The 19727-nt window shown below is 35.4% G+C and overlaps 1 protein-coding gene across 1 annotated transcript in view; it reads left to right on the top strand.

The window, feature by feature from the left end:
- The window catches only part of LOC140926293 (beta-1,4-N-acetylgalactosaminyltransferase 3-like), a 34859-nt gene extending 15623 nt beyond the window's left edge, over nucleotides 1–19236 (top strand). The window contains exons 2-5 of the mRNA XM_073376052.1: nucleotides 11231–11700; nucleotides 13634–14153; nucleotides 15108–15252; nucleotides 18256–19236. Of these exons, the coding sequence (XP_073232153.1) occupies nucleotides 11231–11700; nucleotides 13634–14153; nucleotides 15108–15252; nucleotides 18256–18404 (1284 nt within the window). The 3' untranslated portion in view covers nucleotides 18405–19236. The remainder of the gene's footprint in view (nucleotides 1–11230; nucleotides 11701–13633; nucleotides 14154–15107; nucleotides 15253–18255) is intronic.
- Nucleotides 19237–19727: the final 491 nt, after the last annotated feature.

Below are 19727 nucleotides of genomic sequence, written 5' to 3'. Positions count from 1 at the left end.
AGGTGCGCCAACATTTCTTAGTTTTTTATTTATCATATCATAATCCCCACTTGAAGTGAGATTAAATCCAACTCCTGGTGCACCTTGTATTCCCTTAGCAAAGGGATGATCTAAAGATTGTTCGTTAAATATTCCCATTTTAATTATTGGTTAGATTACCAGTAAAGTTTTTTGCAATACGTTTTCTTGGTTTATCAACGTATAGAAATGAATACGGTTTTTTAGTTGCTGAGTGGTAATCTTCTTTACTAACTCCTAACTCAGATGATATTCTATTAGACTCCCTCGATGATGGAAATTCGTATAAACAGTAATGAGAACAATTCAGACGAATGTCCTTTGGTGTTTTATAAAACGATTGACTGAGGTACACCACCGAACAATTTTTATGTCGTCCTTGAATGAAATAATCAATCAGTTGTCTCTGGTTTTTATCACAAACATAGTCATCGAATATCACAAGTTTTTGATTGTCTTCGTAATCCATTTCTGTCACTGGGATTATTTCATCATTACTTACATGAAGTATTTCATATCCCAGTTTATGACTTAACTCCCTCATTTTTTGAATTAGCTTTTGATACTTATCCTGTTCTAGATTACGAGCGTAAAGATAAATCTCATCATAGTATAGTAGTGGTTTAATTAACATATGATATAACAGATTAGTCTTACCACTTCCACTATTTCCACAGATTAACATCCGAAATGTGTTTGATGGCATGTAAGGAAATAATTGTTTATATTTTTTATCTGGGTTGTCTCCACTATCATAGTTTGGTATTTCCATTTTATCTAATATACATATTAAATAAAAAATGGATGTTGAAGAATACAAAAAACTTGCAAGAAATAAAATTGAAGCTGATGCTTTGACTCGGCAGGTGAGAGATGTTATAAAAATAACAAAATGGCAAAAACAAGATGTTCGGGAAGGTTTTAAAGAGACATTTAAACCACTTATTAAATCTCAAGATAGCATTAAAAAAAGTATTGATGAGCAGCAAAACGCAACTATAGCACAACTTAAAAAAAATCAACTTGCTCTTACTCAAGGTTTTGAACAGTTTAACCGATTAGCTGATATGAGAGAATTACCATACGACAACGAAGAAGGTTTGGATAGAGGTTTGCCAGAACCAACAACATCTAAACCAAGATCACCTACACGTTATAACATTGAAAAAAATCTTGACAATGTGGATTTAGGAGTACTAAAGGATATGGGCTACCCAAGGCCAAATGATTTTTTTGATACTAACCCTGAAAGACTTAGAGAAATACGTGATGAAGTAAAAAATGATGTAAAAGCTACTACAGGGCAAATAGCTGGTTTGAAGAGAAAAAAACAAAAAACAGAAGATGAAAAAATGGAAATAGAATTTATTCAAATGCAAAAAGATTTACTACATAAATACAAAAACATTCTTGAACTTTATTTAGGTTCGCTTGAGTATAAAATGGGTCAAGGAATGATTTACTTTAACAACCCACATCAACTTCTAGACAGACTTGAATTACTCGGTGGTTCAATTCTTGCTGGTAATAATGGTGTAATACCTGAGTTTTCTCAAATTGCACATCTTCTCAACCAAATGAAAGTAATCTCAAAAAAACAACTTAACGATCTACTAAAAAATTATATAACTATTAAATAAATGGAAGAACGAGCTATTCACATTTCCTCAATAAACAGGGAAAAAAGAGGAACAAGCAGACCTGGTGATTTTACTATCAAGTTTAATCCATCTCTGAAACTTGACCCTGATAAGAAACACGAACTTGCTCTTGACCGGTTGTCCATGACTTACTCTTGGTACAATATTAGAAGTGATTATGGTAATAATAAAATCAAATATACTCACGATGGATCCACCTGGCAAACAATTACTTTTACAGATGGAATGTATTCCTACTCAGATATCAATGATTACATTCATCAATACATGGATCAAAAAAATCATCACTCCACAGATTCAAGTGGAAAAAAGAAGTATTCAATAAATCTAACTTTTATACTATCTACCTATCGAGTTCTCATATCACTTGATGGTAATTATCAACTTGATCTGAGAGGAACTAAATTTGGAGACCTAATTGGATTTGAAAAGAAACTTATTACAAAAACAGAGTATGGAACAAAACTACCAAATATCACAAATTCGATTGATGTATTGAATATCAACACAAGCGCAATAACTGATAGCATTGTAAATGGAATAAATACAAATACCATTGCTGTGATACCAACTGATAATCTCACAAGGTCTTTTCCATTTACATTTGAACCTAAAAGACCTTTGTATTGCTCTGTATCAACATTTCACATTGATGAAATGAGAATATATGTGACAGACTCACTTGGAAGACCAGTAAATTTTAATGGTATAGATTGGTTTATGACTTTGATACTTCACTCGATGTAATACTTCGTAGTTATATAACTATTAAAATAAAATGATGCGTCAATCAGAGTTTAAAATGAGACTTGACCCTGAATTGGGAAGATATACAAGACAACATATTTATGGAGAAGGAATGATGGATGTGTTTAAATCGGTTGGTAAAAAAATATTTGGAAAGACAATGAAAAAAGCTGCTAAAAAGGGTGCTCAAAAAGCTATGACAGCAGCTGCAACAAAAACTGGTGAACATGTAGGCAAAAAGGCTGGTGATAAGATAGTGCAAATGTTATCAAAAGAAAAGTCTGCACCCTCCAACAAAAAAGTTACTTTTAATAAAAATGTTATAACAATTCCAAACACTCAACAAGAGATAGATCAAACATTAAATAACCTTCTTAGTGGAGGTTCAACACGTAAGAGAAAATTATATAATTATTAAAATAAAATGAAGTCATTTAGAAATCCAAAATATTTAGATAGATATGAAGATGTTGTTTTTGACCTGGAACAGACTTTAGATGCGGCTCCAGCAAATGCTGCGCACCAAACTAAAACAGGTCTTAGATTTGTTGCTGATAATACAGGAGAAACTACTCCTTTTGATTGGTATAACGCGCGATTATCAATGGATTTTAAAGTAAATAAGCTGGCAGATGGAGGAAACATTGCGATTGCAGACCATAACGGAATTGTAAATGGTAGTAACTCATTTATAGAAAAATTAAGTATCCTGGCAAATGGTCGACAAGTTTATGATTGTAATTATGCAAATCATGTTGTAAATATTAAAAATCTTCTTGAGTATAATCCTTCATATGCTGAGAGTGTTGCTACAAACGAATTTTATTTTCTTGATACATCAACATCTGCAGAGGAAAGACCTGCTCAAGCAACTTATAATAAAGGTTTTCATAAAAGAAAATTACTATTAGGTGTATCAGCCACAGTAAACTGTGAAATTCCTCTTAATAGATATTCTTTCTTTGAAGCATTGGAAGATAAACTACTTCCTAATACAAAAATTGAGCTAAATATCGAAATTGAAAAAGATGCTAATTTAATTTTTCAAGCTGCTGATGATTGTAGAGTTATTATAACAAGACTACAACTTTTTATTCCAAAACTTACGTTTAATTCGGAAGGGCAAAAGTTGTACATGGAGAATTATCTTAAACCTTACAAATGGTCATATTTGAATGAAGTAGTTGAAAGATCAAATAATACACAGCAACAGACAGGACATTTTAGAATTACAAATGCTATTTCAAAACCAAGGCATGTATTTGTTTTTGGAATTAACGCAACCAATATTGATTCTCAAACAGCAAATCCATTTTTATACAATACTTTTAATCTACCAAATAATGCTAATATATCAAGATGTTACCTGGAAGTTGCAAATGGAAACGAATACCCAGATATTCACTTTAAACCTTCTACAGATATGTCAAGAGTTTTTAGAAATGTAATGTCATACGTCTATGCAAATAATGATTATCAAGGTGGAACATTACTTAACATAAGTAATTTCAAAACTTTATTTCCTTTTGTTTATTTTGACCTAACAAAACAAAAAATGGATATCAAAGATGGTGTTACAAAATTAGCATTTCATTACGAATTATCTGCTAATCCAAACGCTGATTATAATATTTACGCAATAGTCCTACATGAAAGAATAGCAGAAATATCACAACAAGATGGAAAACTATTGCTTAGGGCTTAATTAATCTAAAAGTAAAATAAAAATGGTAAATCCTTTTGATATTTATCCACCAGTAACTTTAGAAAAATATCCTTTTTTAAAAGAAAATAAATACTTTGAATATGTTATAAACTTAACTCCATCACAAATAAAAGAATTTGGAAAAAACAATATTATAACTTTAGACTTTACATCTGATAAAGAACCTTATAAAGTTTTTCTTACAAATACCCAAATCAAAAAAGTAGAAGTTGCAAAAAAACTTAATAAAAAAGTTGATTTAAAATTTAGTAAAACTCAGTTTAAAAAAACTTTGCCTTATGTTACTAGTTTAAATCATTCGCGGATAAAGCAACGAGCTAAAGATCGACTTGAGATTTTTAAATCAGAAAATGCTAGGAAAGCCAAAAAATTAAAGAAATTAAAGCTACAAGACCAACTAGAGACTTTAAAAACAGAAAATGCTAAGAAAGCCAAAAAATTAAAGTCTTTGAAATCTAAACAAGAAACAATTATTAAAAATACACTAAAAAAATTTAATGAACCTAAACCTAAGAAAAGTATATGGGATGTAATTAAATTTCCTGAAGTTAATATAATCTAAATATTAAAATAAAATGACTACTTATATAGAATACGGAGTAAAACTTACAGATGGACAAAAGTCAAAATTGGCTTCTGCAATATTAAATAAATCACCACTAACTCTTCGGTTAAAACATGGGCATCTTCGAGGTCCTGATGAGTTAATGCTTACTCAAAGACAAATTTCTAAAATAAAAAAATCTATTGCAAACGGAACAGGATCAGATATAAAGATAAGTAAAACACAGATTAGACGTTCTGTAAAACATGGTGGAAACTTATTTTCCTCACTAGCATCTCTTGGAGCAAAAGTACTACCTTACGCAATAAAAGGAGTTTCAAAAGTTGTTCCTGCATTGGCTACTGGTGCTGCTACTGCACTTGGAGAAATTGGTCTAAATAAAATATTTGGAAAAGGAATTACAATTCCCCCACAGTTTTTCCCAATGTTACCACCTCTTGTAAGAGAATTTACCAAATCACAAATAAATCAAATTAACAAAGCTTATCAAACAGGAGGGCGATTAGTTATAAAACCAACTCGTAAACAGATAGAAGGAGGATTTCTTGGAACTCTTGCATCTATTGGTATCCCAATGGCAATTAGTTTAGTATCTAAAATGTTTGGATCTGGACTGCAGGTTGATAGACGAGGATCATCTAATACAGCAAATGTATACGTTCCACCTCCTCCTCCATCCACACATGGAGAAGGTTATCCTTATCACTTTCCACCACCCTTTATCGGTACATGGGGAAACCCAATTGGAATGGGAGTTAAAAAAAAAAAGTCCAAGTCCAAAGGTTCAGGACTACTACTAGGAAAAAACAGCCCATTCAACTCAATTCCATTAATAGGGGCCATTTTGTAATTAAACCATTATCCAACTTTGACCTTATGGATTGGGTAAAGAAACTTGGTATTAAACATTTTAGAGGAATTTATAGTAGGGATGGACTACCTCATAAGATAAAAAAAGAATGTGGAATAATTAATCTAGATGATATAACAGGTCCTGGAACACACTGGGTTTGTTATAGAAATATAGACAATGTAGTTGAGTACTTCGATCCTTTTGGTCTAATAATGTCAAATGAAGCATTAAAGTATTTTCATACTTCTGGAAAACGTATAGTTTACTCAATGGATGAAATACAAAATCGTAATACTGTTCTCTGTGGTTATTGGTGTTCATATTATCTGTTTGAGAGACAAAAGGGTAATAGTATTCTAAATGTAATACATAACCCTCATTTTGATAATGACAATAGTGATTTCATACAAGAGTATTTTGGAGGATAAAAATAATATATAAGAGGAACCTATGGTTCCCCTAACACCCCTCCCTCTCAAAAATAATATTTAATAAATATTATTTTTTTATTCACTATCCGCTGGTGTATCCTTTAGTTGCTTAACTTTCTCAACTTTTTTATTTAAATCTTTAACACTATCAACTATTTCATCAAAACTACAATAAATATTAATAAGTCTAAAAAGTTTCTTCTTTTTATCACTACTTATTTTCAACCAAGAATAGTCCTCATCTCTGATTTTTTCCCACATCTCACATTCACCAGCCATTAGTATTCTAGAAAGATCATCATTTTTCTTTCTAAGAGCCTCAAACTCATTATTTATTTGTGTTCGCACATCTTTCTCAAAATCTTTGAGTGTTTTAACATCCATCTTTTTTTCTATCTCAGAAAAGAATTTGGCTTCCATTTATTATATAAATAGATAATTACCTTTTATTATATTATTCAACGTAATTGATTTTTCACTTATTTCCATAAGCAACTCAAATATTTTTATAAATCTAGTGTCATTTTCCAGTCTAGGAAAATTGGCATTTTCATAACTCATGTTTAGGTTATTATATATCTTTTGAAGTTCACTTTTTACAAAATTAGATCTAGTAGACATACTTCGTAGATGTATTTTATCTAAACATTATATTAAATGAAAGAATCATATTGCATTGTAGATAAAAGAGTAACTCCTTGCACAGAGCCAAGTGGTTACCAAAAAGATAAAAGAGGGCGTACTCAATTCTTTTGTAGATGTGCAGTTTGTGGAAACAAAAAAGTTAGATATGTAAAAACTGGATCATCTTCTCAAAGTGGAAGTGGAAAAAAGAGAAAACGAAACTCAAAAAACTAATCAGCCCGTCTGAAGGGGCGGGCGTCTTTGATACTGTTGTTGGTACAGCAGTTGATGGATTTGTTCATTACGGTTTACCTTGGATGGGTAAGAAAGCAGTTGAAATGGGGCGATATGGAGCAAGCGAGTTAATGAGAAATAAAAATCTTCAGAAGAAAGCTGTAAATTATGGAATCAGTAAACTCACTCCATTTATTCAAGATTCTGTTGGATCAGCTATGGACCAGTTATCAACAAAAGTGAGACCAAAAAATAAATATAAAACTGATAGACCAGAATTAGATGGAAGAGGAATAGATATTCACAAGCAGATTGGTAAATTACCAAAACCAAAAGGTGGATGGACCTTACCAGGGCATAAATATACAGGTCCTTATAATGATCTCGAAAACCAAGTAAGATACAATCCGGAAACTGGTGAAATATTAGAAATTTACGATCAACCAACTGGACCAACTGATGCTGTGGCCATGCAACATGATGTTGATTATAGTGTTTGTGGTGATGACCGAAAGTGTAAAAATAAAGCTGACAGAAAGATGGTTAAATCGTTAGATGTAATTCCTTGGAAAGAAAGACAATGGGGGCATACTTTAGCTAGAACAATAATTAATACTAAACAAAAACTTGGAATGGGATCAAAAAACGTAAAGCGGCGTTGAGTAGTGATTGGTCTCAACAATTAGCCGACGAACTTCACAAACCAATCACAAGAAACTTTCAGAAGAGATCAGTAATCTCAAACGGGATTGATGATATCTGGGCTGCTGATTTAGTTGAAATGCAAAAGTTTAGTAAGTGGAATAAAGGGATAAAGTATCTGCTAATGGTAATAGATGTGTTTAGTAAGTATGGTTGGATTAGGGGGATAAAAGATAAAAAAACTGAAACTGTTAGTAAAGCATTTGATGATATATTTAAAAGTAAACATAAACCTCAAATGTTATGGACTGATAAAGGTTCTGAGTTTATCAGTAAACATTTCAAAGATTTTCTGAAAAGAGAGGGAATCAAGTTGTATCACACTGAAAATGAAGAAAAATCTAGTGTTGTTGAGCGATGGAATAAAACAATGAAAAACAGAATGTGGAAGATGTTTACTGTGAATAACAACACTGTTTACTGGGATAAAATAGATAAACTGGTTAACGACTACAATAATGCTAGACACTCTAGCATTAAAATGACTCCTGTTGAAGCTAGTAAAAAGAAAAATGAGCGTAAAGTTAGAAATAATTTATACGGTGATTTAATTTACTTGAAACCTGGTAAACCAAAGTTTGCAATTGGTGATCATGTTAGAATTTCAAAATATAAGAGGCGAGTATTTGATAAAGGTTACACACCAAACTGGACAGAGGAGATATTTGTAATTGATAAAGTTCTTCCAACAAAACCTATTACGTATAACATTGTTGATTTGATGGGAGAAGAGATTAAGGGTTCTTTTTATGAACAAGAATTACAGAAAGCAAAACAACAGACATTTAGAATAGAAAAAATAATCAGGAGGGATAATAAAAAGAAAATGGCATTAGTAAAATGGAGTGGATATCCTGATAAATTTAACTCATGGGTAAGTTTGAAAGAATTGGTAAATTTTTAATACAAAATTTGTATTAAAAATAGTTATTTACTCGTTCTCTTCATCAGAGATAACTAAGTCTTCAACTACTTGATCAGCTATCTCTTCAATATCGCTTTGCTCTTCATCTTCCTCTTCAATTGTTAGTAAAGATTCCCTAGGTTTTAATGGTATGATATAGCACTCATGTACTTTTATTTGTAAAGATGTAACAGTCTTACTTATAAAAATTCCTTCAATTATCAATGCTAATTTAACATTGCAATATTGATTAATATATTTGAAAGGATTTAAATCCTTCTTTCCTTTTGTTTTAAATAGTGAAAGAATTTTCTTAGATTTTTCTGAGTAAATAAGTTTTGCGTAAAGAACTGGTGCGGATGAAGGATCTATTCTTGTTTTCTTCTTTCCTTTCTTATCTGTATATTCTTCTTGTTTGAAATAAAATGGTGAAGATAGAGATGATGCTAGATCTGGTCCATATTCATTCTCTAAATGTTGCTGAGATAGAGTTGTTACATTATTAATAACATCAAAAAATGCTTTTTCTTTATTACTAGGTTCACTATCTTTAGACCAAAGACATAATGGAATACTATAACCAACTAATTTACCTGTTTCTTGATTTTTCTTTTCATTAACACCAAAACTAAAAAGAACTGGAGATTCAACTACAAGTGGTCCTTTTTTGTTATTTGGATATTTGACTTCAATTGGAATACGTTTGTATTTAATCTTGCTTTCTTTGACTTTGTACTCTTTGGCTTCATTAAAGATAATATTCTCTTGGGTAATATTTTCGTAACTTGACAACTGCATTTTATTAATATTTAGTTAATCTTTAAATCACAAATCAATTTTATTTTTTAGGCCAGAGAAGATGAACACTCCAATAGTTTGATGATTCTGGATTATTATAAGTTAATTCTCCCTGTTTATTTTTTATCTTTGTAGCTCTAGAAAGATATTTATCTCTTCGCTCTTTATCTTTGTGAATAGTGTAGTCTGGATATTTTGGTGAACCAAAGTGAACTTTCTTTCCACCTGGAAGTGTTGCCATGTATTTGTTATTTTTTCGGGTTGAATAATCAAGTGATTCTGCACCAAGTTTTTTAGCATTTCTGGTTAATCTCTTAAACTCAGGACCAGTAACAACATATTTTTCTTTTGGAATATAATCTGGATCCTCATCATGTTTATAACCATCATCAACTATAAAATCCAAATCCTCTTGAGTGGGAGTAGTTTCTCTTGATCTTGGTTCCATTTTTATTAGTTGGTTATATAAATATTGGCTTTATAATTATAAGGTAAATCATTAACATTAAGTATTTTATAATTATCTTTTCTATATTTTAAAGCTACTGACTTTTTATTACAATTTTCATCTTTATAACACTCAACTCTAATTTCTGGATTTGGATATTCTTTGAGTAACAAATATAATTTATGATTTTTATCATTTTTAATATATTCCATTTTATCATATATTGGTAAACAAGTATTTGCTATATAAACTTTTTTCCCAGGAAAATGAATTGAAAAAATTTTTTGAAAATAATTATCCATTTATTAATTTAATATTTTATTATTTTAAATCATTTTTAAAACTTGTAACAAAAAATGTTATAAGTTTAGAAATCATCACTATCATCATCACTATGTGGTAATATTATTTCATAATCTTCATAATCACTATAATCATCACTAAATTTTATTTGATTATAAATTTTTTTAAAAATATCATAGAATTCTATAAAACCAGGATAAGGTTTACCATCAACAAAATATTCAACATTACCATCTTCATCTCTAACTCTATTACTATAAACAGTATCACCATCGCAATAAGAATCATAACGAAGTTTATAAAATTCAAATTTTTTATTAATTGAGTTTAATTTATCTACATCATATTCGGGTAAAATCATACCACTAATATCCTTAAGTTTACCTTTTTCCTGTCCTCTAAGAAAATCTTTCATAATATTCTTAATTCTAACAACTGTTTTACTCTCAAATAATCCATGATTTAATGAATCCAGTTTATTAATAATATACACAAATTCCTTGTTTAATCCTCTTATAAAAAGATACTCTTTCTTATAATTTTCTGCATAATATGGAATTTTATTATTTCTAATTTCCATCATTTTTCCGATTAATTCCGTTTGAGGGGGGGTACTAAAATGCGCTACAGATACCATTTTACTAACTACTGCTGTATTAGCTAATAAGATAATAAGATGCATTTTCCTTTGTTCCTGTGTCTTTATAAATATCCTGCGTTCCAGAAGATATTTTTTTCTTATCGATAATGATGGTTCGCGGCGAATCTGCGTCAACGAGGCGCAAAGCGCCGATACTTTATATTAAGTCGTTTCGGAAGGGATTATCAGAGACGGTTAACAGTGCTGGTTATCAAATAGCCTGCGTAGCAAGCGCTTGGAGGTAGTGGGTGAAAGAGAGAACGGGCGCGCGCGAGGGAGACACGCGAGGGGTGTCTGGCGCGTCGTTAATAAGACGTTCAAGTTCCCTCTCGCGTTTCTAATATTGTTAACTATTAACCGTCTCTGATCGGATTCAAATCCCTTCCAAAACGACTTATAAAGAAAGTGACAGGAACAAAGGAAAATGCATCTTATTATTTTATTAGCTAATACAGCGTAAAAACATCTAATTTTTCCTATTAGCTAAAACAGCGTTCGGGCACCGATCGGCTCGATTTACATATTGTGTGTAAAAAAAGGGCAAATAAATTGATGGATTGATTGATTGATTGACAGGGCATTGGCAAAGGGTTCGTGCGTGTATTTTGGACTACATCTGACAAAGATCAAGATTTTAGGCTCATCACTTCAGAATACCTCTCGTCATTTCTACAGAACATATCGCATGTACAAGAGAAAAAAGTAGCACTGCACAATGTGCTTTCGCCGCGATATAAGCAAGAGTTCCATAAAGAATCCAACCGCATCAGCAGCAAATTTGTCAAGTTTTATTCTCTGCCTTTCATTTCGAAAACCAGTTTTCTTCCTTCCTGCGATTACAAGAGTAGTTTTGTACCAGGTGATAAGGTTGATCGCTTTGAAGGGAAGAAAACGGTGTTTGAATCAAATGTTTACCCACCGGACGATACGCAGATGTCAAGAAACACCGGAATGCTGTGGACTCGTCAAAATCGCGTCGCTGACAGAGAGGTAGTTCGGTCAGTCGTGGATAACATGGTTGCTGCACTTCGTCTGAGTTCCTCAAAGTAAGTTACATAAAAATTTCGTTAAATGTATAAAGATGATAACCAGCAGTAACCAATGGTTAAGAAGTGTGGGAGACACAAATCAAAACACTCATAAAAAAGGACAAATATTACCGTTACTTCCACAGTAAACTTAACACACGTGTATAAGGGCACTGTTTTTATCCTTGCAAGCGAACCGGCTAAGGACGTTAAATAACTTGTTTAACTTTAAATATAATAAAACCAAAACATCTTTAAAAAAATTTAGGTTACCTAACTAATCGTTGACATGAAGACCTGGCGACGTGCCCCTTAAATTAGTTCATTTTTGTCAGGCCGCGTCATTTTTACGTTACTAGGGACCTAAACCAAGGACGACGACGAAGGCACTGAAAACGTTGGTAAAACAATGAATTTGCGCTCTTTCAAACTTAATCGCGTCTATTTGGACCCGCTCAATATGTCAAATGCAGGCGACTTATCCTGGATTTGAATTCTTAAGGATTTTATTCAGGTTCAAAAAGAGGAAGGAAAATTCGTCGTCGTATGTTCACGTCCTCCGTAAAACGGCAAATTGTAGAAATGTACTAAAAAGCGTGATGCACGTGCAGAGCTGTTGTTTTGATCATTCAAACTATTGTTTTTTTGAAGTCGACGTTGTGGTCGTCTTCGTTGTTACTCAAGCTCCCTACTACCCGGCCGAACTCGTGTTACCTCAAGAGCCAGTCTGGCAGCGCGTATGGGGGAACTCCAGGATGCACGAAAAGAGATTAGAAAAAGCGTTTAGTTTGACATTTCCAACTTGAAGGCGAAGCTAAAAGACACAAATGAAATGAACAAAAGTGTGTTTCTCATTACCTTGTGAGGTCCTTTGTGTGTCCGCAAGGTCTTTCCATGTCAGTGACACTGGCGAGCGCAGATTTGAAATCCTTATTAATGTGGCGTTATTAGGTCTTTAGGGTGTTCTTCGCTCACCAAATGCGCGGCGTTGCGCTGGACAAATAGACGGATAATCTACGAGATAATTCGAATAAATGAAGGACGGAATGGGACTGAAGCCGGGGACTGAAGCTCGGTAGAACACTGCGTGTGCCTCCGCTTCCGGTTTTTTTTTTTTTTTTGATTGACATGAACGCGTGACAATGAAACACGAACATGTGTTTTTTTAAGTCTTTTGCGCTGAGGACAGTGTTCGCGTTTTGATAGTCGACTTCTGGGCACTTCGCTGGGCTGCGTGGCCAACGTCACAAACAATGCCAGAGATAAGGGGTCGTTAGTAACTTGTGCGTTATACAGTGTTTTCACATGACATCACGGCGGCCATTGGTGTCCCAAAACAATCCATGTGGGTGTCCCAAACCAATCCTCTGGGAGTTGAACTCTTTTCTTATGCAAACGCTTTCTTTTGTTCCAATAAATTTGCATAGATGCTGGCCACGTGAGTGAAAACACTCTATAGAGCAAAGCAGAAATCATGCACTTCCACAGAACTGGAACTCTTCAAATATGTTAATCTTAATCGTAGTTAACTCGTTGACAGCTCACGTAATTCAACATGGCTTCCGTGACCTAACGGGAGTCATTACTTAGACTAGAGCGCAAACGAAAAAATTGCAAATTCCCATACTTCTCTTTCTTTCTTACTCATTTGGATTTGAAAAGATTAATACGTTCATGCACTCAACCGTCAACCGTAAGAATATCGCGCTAAAAACGCTTTCGGTGAAAAAAGAGACATCATATAGCTAACAGTATAACTGTTTGTCGACTTAAGAAAAACTAGATCCTTGTCTTTTTAAACTAGAAAGAACAACTTGGAAGGGCACCTCAGAATAATTAACAAAAAATGGTGGCGACATTAGTTTCTCCTTGCGTGAAAGTTCCATTGACGGATTGTCTACGTTTGTGAATTTTTTAGCTTTTTTTAACTTCATATTTTAATTTCTTTCAGGAATTACTTTTTAAAGAGAATTCACAAAGTTCTACAAAAATCAGATCCGGTTTATGGGGACCGTTATTCAGTTGATCTGGAACTTGGCCTGCCTCACACTGAAAAATCTTATCGCTTCTCTGAGCACGTGTATCAAAAAAAGGGAACGAACAGTTTGTGTCTTCCCAAGGGAATTGAGTGGAACAGAAACGCCACGGTTTACCTAATACTCCCTGTCAAAGATCAGGGAAGATGGGTCTATCATTTCATCAATGATCTCACGGTTGCCAGCTTATTAACGGGTGATAAGAACTTCCACGTTATTGTTGCTGATTTTGAGAGTCAAGATATCGACTTGGCCAAAGCGTTCGACACGGCCCTTCTGAGGAGCAGGCACACTATTATCAACTTGACCGGTAAATTTTACAAGACGCTGGCGTTGAACAAAGCTGTAGAGCAAGTACAAAGTGCGCATGATCTGTTGTTCTTGTTTGATCTTCACATTGATGTGCCCGTTGATATTCTGGACAGCGTGCGAAAGGTGAGTTGATACTGGCCTACGTAGCAGGAGCCGGTAATTACCGTAAATCCTCTGTTAAGCCCCCCGGGGGCTTATTTTTTTCAAGCACTTTTGAGGGGGGGCTTAATAGAGAGGGGGGGCTTAAAAGAGAGGTGGGGGGGGGGCTTACTTACGAATTTAGCGAAACGCATCATCTGTAGCAAAAATACCTTGGTATGAGACAGAGTAGACTTACGCATTGTACAATTAAAGTCACCGTCAAAAGTATTTAATTCACTTGTGGGAGCCTAAAAGTAACAAAAACAAAATTCTTATTCTTCAAAAACGTGCTTTCGACCTCATGTTCTTCAGTAATTTTTATGAATAAACCATAACTGATCAGTCCACGTTAATCGTTAATTTTTTTGTGAAGGATAAGGATTGGAGGAGGGGGAGGGGGGGGCTTAATAGAGAGGGGGGGCTTATTAACTTTCCTCCTCTGAAAAGGGGGGCTTATTAGAGAGGGGGGGGGGTTTATTTGAGAGGGGGGGCTTAATAGAGGATTTACGGTACATTATTACAGGCCTAGATTTCCTCCTTCGCCCTTAAAAAAAACTGGCGCCTGCTACGCAGTTTAAGTTGATACGTGTTGTTATAAACTGGGCTTTTCGCATGAGGTCACGTCCACCATGGTGTCGTTAATCAATTCTGTAGAAATTGAACCTTTTACTGATGTAAAAACTTTTCCTCGTTCAAACAAATTTGCATAATTGTTGGCCTCGTGACTGAAAACGTTCTATAGCAAGATAAACTTCTTTTGCAATAGCGGATAACTTGTCATTTCTTGATATCAACACCGTTTTTGCAGTACGTTTATTCAAACATCTAAATGTCAACTGTTATTGTCAATTTTGTTGGAGAATTTCTTCTAACAACACTATCAGATTTCCTGTTCCGTTTAAAAACATTAACGTATAGCTTATTGATTTTCAACAGAACACCATAGAAGGAAGAATCGTTTTCTCCCCCATAGTGGGACGTCTAGACTGTCAAAGTACAGATATTGATCATCAAGGCTTTTGGGAGGTGAACGGCTATGGTCTTCTTGCTGTATATAAATCGGACTGGATGCGTTTTGGCGGTAAGTTCAAGGAAAATCATCATTAACCGTCACAGTTGAGTCACGTGATCTACCTATTAATAGAGACCTGAAGCATCTGCGACGAAAGAGACGACGGAGACGAACTGCACCGTGAAAGGACTGGATCGAGAACGTCGTTCACGGCGGGAAAATTCGAGAGATAAGTGTTCAAAATGTCTTTTCACGGTCTGTGTTCCTCTCCAGCTGCTCCTTCTTCCTTTTCTTTTTTTTTTTACCTCGGAGATTTTTTGTCGGCCAACTTCTCCTGTCAATTATCTCTTCGAGAGCCAGGTCTAGTTCGGCATCTTTGCAAGTGATTCCAGTGGCATTTTCCTCCTGGCGTATTTTCGCTTTATGCTTGGTAATCAGCAAGGTCAGTGTGTCTCTCATCGATCTTTTATTGACTTTGAATTTCGGATGATCAAGGTCACTCAGGTTTACAGTTATCTGGTTCCATACATCTCCCCTTTCCTTGCTTCTATGCGGATGTTGGTAGGGTTCCATAACTAACATTTCTCGGCATACAGCACAAAAACATGTTTGTCTGACCACTCCATCTCCTTTAAAAAGAAAAATAGAACCAAAAGTTACTAATGTTTGGAGACAAATCAAAGTCTTAGAGAGTAAAAGGGCGGAACAGATTATGATTTAGCATCTTTTTGACCTGTAAACCTTTTTGCTTCACGAAAAGCTAGAAAACATATACAATAAAGCTTCAATGCGACTCGCTGGTGCTTGTTTACGAAGTCCTATATCAATCGATTTTCTGGTGTTTTTAGAACAAAAATACAAAGAATAAATACGTTGAAAGTCGAATACGCAATTGGGATGAAATTTCTTTCACGAAAGTTGATTTAGGGGGTTAAAATACGGGTAAATTTATTCACGTTCACTGCTGGACGCCAAACTAGCGAGGATGTGCAGTAGCGTTCAACTCGCCCTAGCCACTTCCGGTAGGTCGTCGACGTCCCATTCGTCGTCAATGCTTAAGGTCCCTAATATTTTTTGGGGTTCCTACTTAAAGAATAGGAGAACTATTGAAGAGGGCCGCAACTTCATTTCGAGCTAACAAACGATAGAGCAGGTATTTTATTTCATGACTTTATGTAGAAAGGTCACGGCTAGGAAATTCGCGTTGAAAACTTACAGATTAGTGAGCTTAAGATCCGACGACGACGAGATTCTACGACGGCAGACTTGGTCGAGGGGGCTTGGGGTGAGGTCGCCGTCGCAATGGCGCGAGAAATAGCATTAAGAAAGCTCGCGCGAAGGCGGGTTGTTGTAGCGCCTTTTTCTGTTGAAGTTTAGAAATAAATACAAGAGCGATGGCTACTTTTAGAAAGGTTCGTGAATGGTTACTGACAAGTTTCGATGATGATGACATTTCAGAAGATGAATTTTTACTGTTGTATGATGTCAACAGATCTAAAAATCCCGATTTTCCCTACCAGAATTACAAACATTTTGACCTCGAGAGGCTTGACGAAAGTGAATTCTTAGCAGAATTTCGTTTCAGAAAAAGTGACATGCCTGTTTTCAAAGAGGCAATAGGGTTGCCTGACTCGTATACATGCGAACAGGCCCGGGGGGGGTACTCCCACGAATTTTGGATAGGGGTGTGCCGCGAAGGTTCGTGAACCCTAACCCTATTTAAGGACTAAGAAAGCGAAAACTGATACCCTTTTTAAGGCCCAATGCCGAAAAATGACACCCTATTCAAGGAGAAAACAAAATTATTAATAGCATGAAAAGGAAAACTTTATATCTTCTCTGTAACATTGGATGTATAGCATCAAGCATAAAATACTAGAATAAGCCTAGTTGAATAATATGCAATCATAACCGGCGGGCGTTTTCATACTCCAGTATTAGATAGCACAATTAAGCTACCCTATCTAAGGACCACACCAGGGACACAGAAACAAAATGGTCAAAAAAGATACCCTATTTAAGGACCGAGAACCTCAAAAACCATACCCTATTTCGCGGCACGTACCTATATAGCCCATATATGGGAGTACCCCCCCCCCCCCCCCACCTTGGAAACCGGTTAAATCGATTCACCGTTAAATCAGTTCAGATCTTTCTAAAGCAAATCAAAGCGGTCTCAGTCATGTTTGTGTACATGTGTACATGTGCAATATGCCGCCTAATTCAAGCATAAACTAATCGTGATGTTGTATTTTGAGCAGTTTCGAGAAGCGAGCGTTTCGTGTCTCAACGACGATGCATTTTTTTTGCCTTACTGAAAGCTCTTGACTAAAATTACATTGTAAGAGAAGCCGAGTAAAAAAAAAACGCTATTTCGAGAAAAGATGAGTGGCATAATCCATTGGAACTCAATTTAATGCCGAAACAAGTCTGCCCTATCATAATTGTTAATAAAGACATCAATAAACACAAGAAAAAACTTGTAAAACTGACTGGGTTGCTTTCTTTGTCGAGTTGACCGAGTCCATGGCGATTAACGAGTCATACTGTTTAGAGAAGGCAAACAAATTTAATTTAAATACCGTGTTCAAATCGTTTCAGTCGCTTAGAAATTCGACAAAAATGGTCTACTGAGAATGAACTGTTAACAGTGCTAAAGAATTTCGCTCAAAATGTGTTTAAATGGCATTATTTTGATCAAGTTTACTCACGTTTTACACGCGACGGCAAAATGGCCTTCTTCACGTCACAGACAAGGCCGCTACGGCGGGAAACTTCGCAACGACGGCAGCCGGAAGTCTTTCTAGCAGTAATTTCACTTCCGCTCGCCGTCACAGACGTCTGCCGTCGTCGGATCTTAAGCAGGCTATTGTAATTTAAACCACGGTTTGTGTAAATAATCAGTAACGAAAAAAGGCTGTTCTTAAAATATAATCCAGAGGTCTACGCCGGGAAAGATTAAACTGGTGAACTTCCAATTGTTCGTATAGGAGAGAGATGAAGCTGTTTCTCTTGTCCTTACGTAAAATTGTATGGGACAAATCGTATTTTTTAACTGCTTAATTTTGAAAGGAATGAATACCGAGGAATTCAAGTACAAATGGGGTGGAGAGGACTGGGACCTACTGGACCGAGTCGTGAATGCTCAGTTGGAAGTTGAACGGATCAAGTACCCAGGCCTCTATCATCATCATCAATCCAAACAGGAAATGTGGAGTTAATGTACACAGCAACCGGGCCTGGTTTGGTTGGGAAAGTACCGACCATGTCTGTTACTGGTCGTGGAAGTGTTAGACAGTTGTGAGGAAGAGGTCCTCGTGCAAATCAACGGAATTTAATATATAAAGGCCCAGTCCACATGTATCCGGATATTTTTGAAAACTGAGATTTTTTCCTCCGCCAAAAAAATACGCGTCCACACGTAGCGTATTTGAATCATTTTCGCCCGTCCACATGAAACCGCTAAAACGATGAAAATACGATAGCATCCCTTCTAGAGCGTATGAAATAGTCCATTTCAAAAATACCATACTACTCTTTTTATCGTAGGCTCAGCTTCACCGCAGAGGAATTATTTGACTTTCTTTTTTTTATTAAAAATAAGCAATTATTTAAGGTTAAAGAGGTAGGTTTCTGAACCCAACGAAAAAAGGAGCTTAACTGCAATCAAGCTAACGTCAGCACTTGTGCGCCCGTATGTCAATGCGCTGGAAATGCAAATTTTGAAGAAGCTTCATTGGCACCCAACGGGAAATTTTGGGAAAAAGACAAGAAAGAAACAACAAAGCGTGAATAAAGCTTTCTGAAGCCACTTTAAGCATTTTGGGAGATTGCTGGGAAAACGTATCTGTTCCTCACTCTCAGCAAGACTGATGGAAGCGTTCCCAGCCAGCAAGGTGCACATACAACCTGCAACCAGACTTACTGAGAAGTTTCCCAGCAGACTTACTTCCAGACATTACTGGCCAGTTTGAACTAGTTTGGGTGTGGTCAAAGGGCAACATTCAGTCCTTCAGTGGAGGAGGGAGGGAGGCACATGAATTTAGATGTGGCCTAAGGGCAAAATTAACCCTTCAGTGGGGGGAGGGGGAGGGGGAAGAGGTTTCTGAGAACAATCACATAGCAGCTATTCTATACATCAAATCCCCTCAGACACCCTAAATTGTTCATTTCCCAGGAACCCTTTCCTTCCAAAGACAAATAATTTTTCCACAACCTGCCAGCCAGCAAAAATTTTCCTGTGGAGCATATGTTTTGAGGAACAGATCCGTTGGGTGCCCCTGAAGCTTACGCATGGTACGGTGCAGTTCTTCGAAAGTAACGAAAGTGAGATTTACCTGGAAAACTACCCAAAGAAGCATTTAAAAGAACATTATGGTATTTTTTACAGTGGTTTATGCTAGTAGTTTATGATCTATGACATCATCGTATTCGAAAACCTTCCTTTTCGTCCGCCCACACGCAAACGAGAATCCGGCGTTTAAAAAAAAAACTCCACTCTGGAGTGGAGTTTTTTCTGGAGTGAAAACAGGCTTTATCGGTGC

This window comes from Porites lutea, chromosome 2 (assembly GCF_958299795.1).
Source record: "Porites lutea chromosome 2, jaPorLute2.1, whole genome shotgun sequence".
In the NCBI taxonomy this organism is placed as follows: domain Eukaryota; kingdom Metazoa; phylum Cnidaria; class Anthozoa; order Scleractinia; family Poritidae; genus Porites; species Porites lutea.
This window is presented reverse-complemented; position numbering and strand designations above follow the sequence as displayed.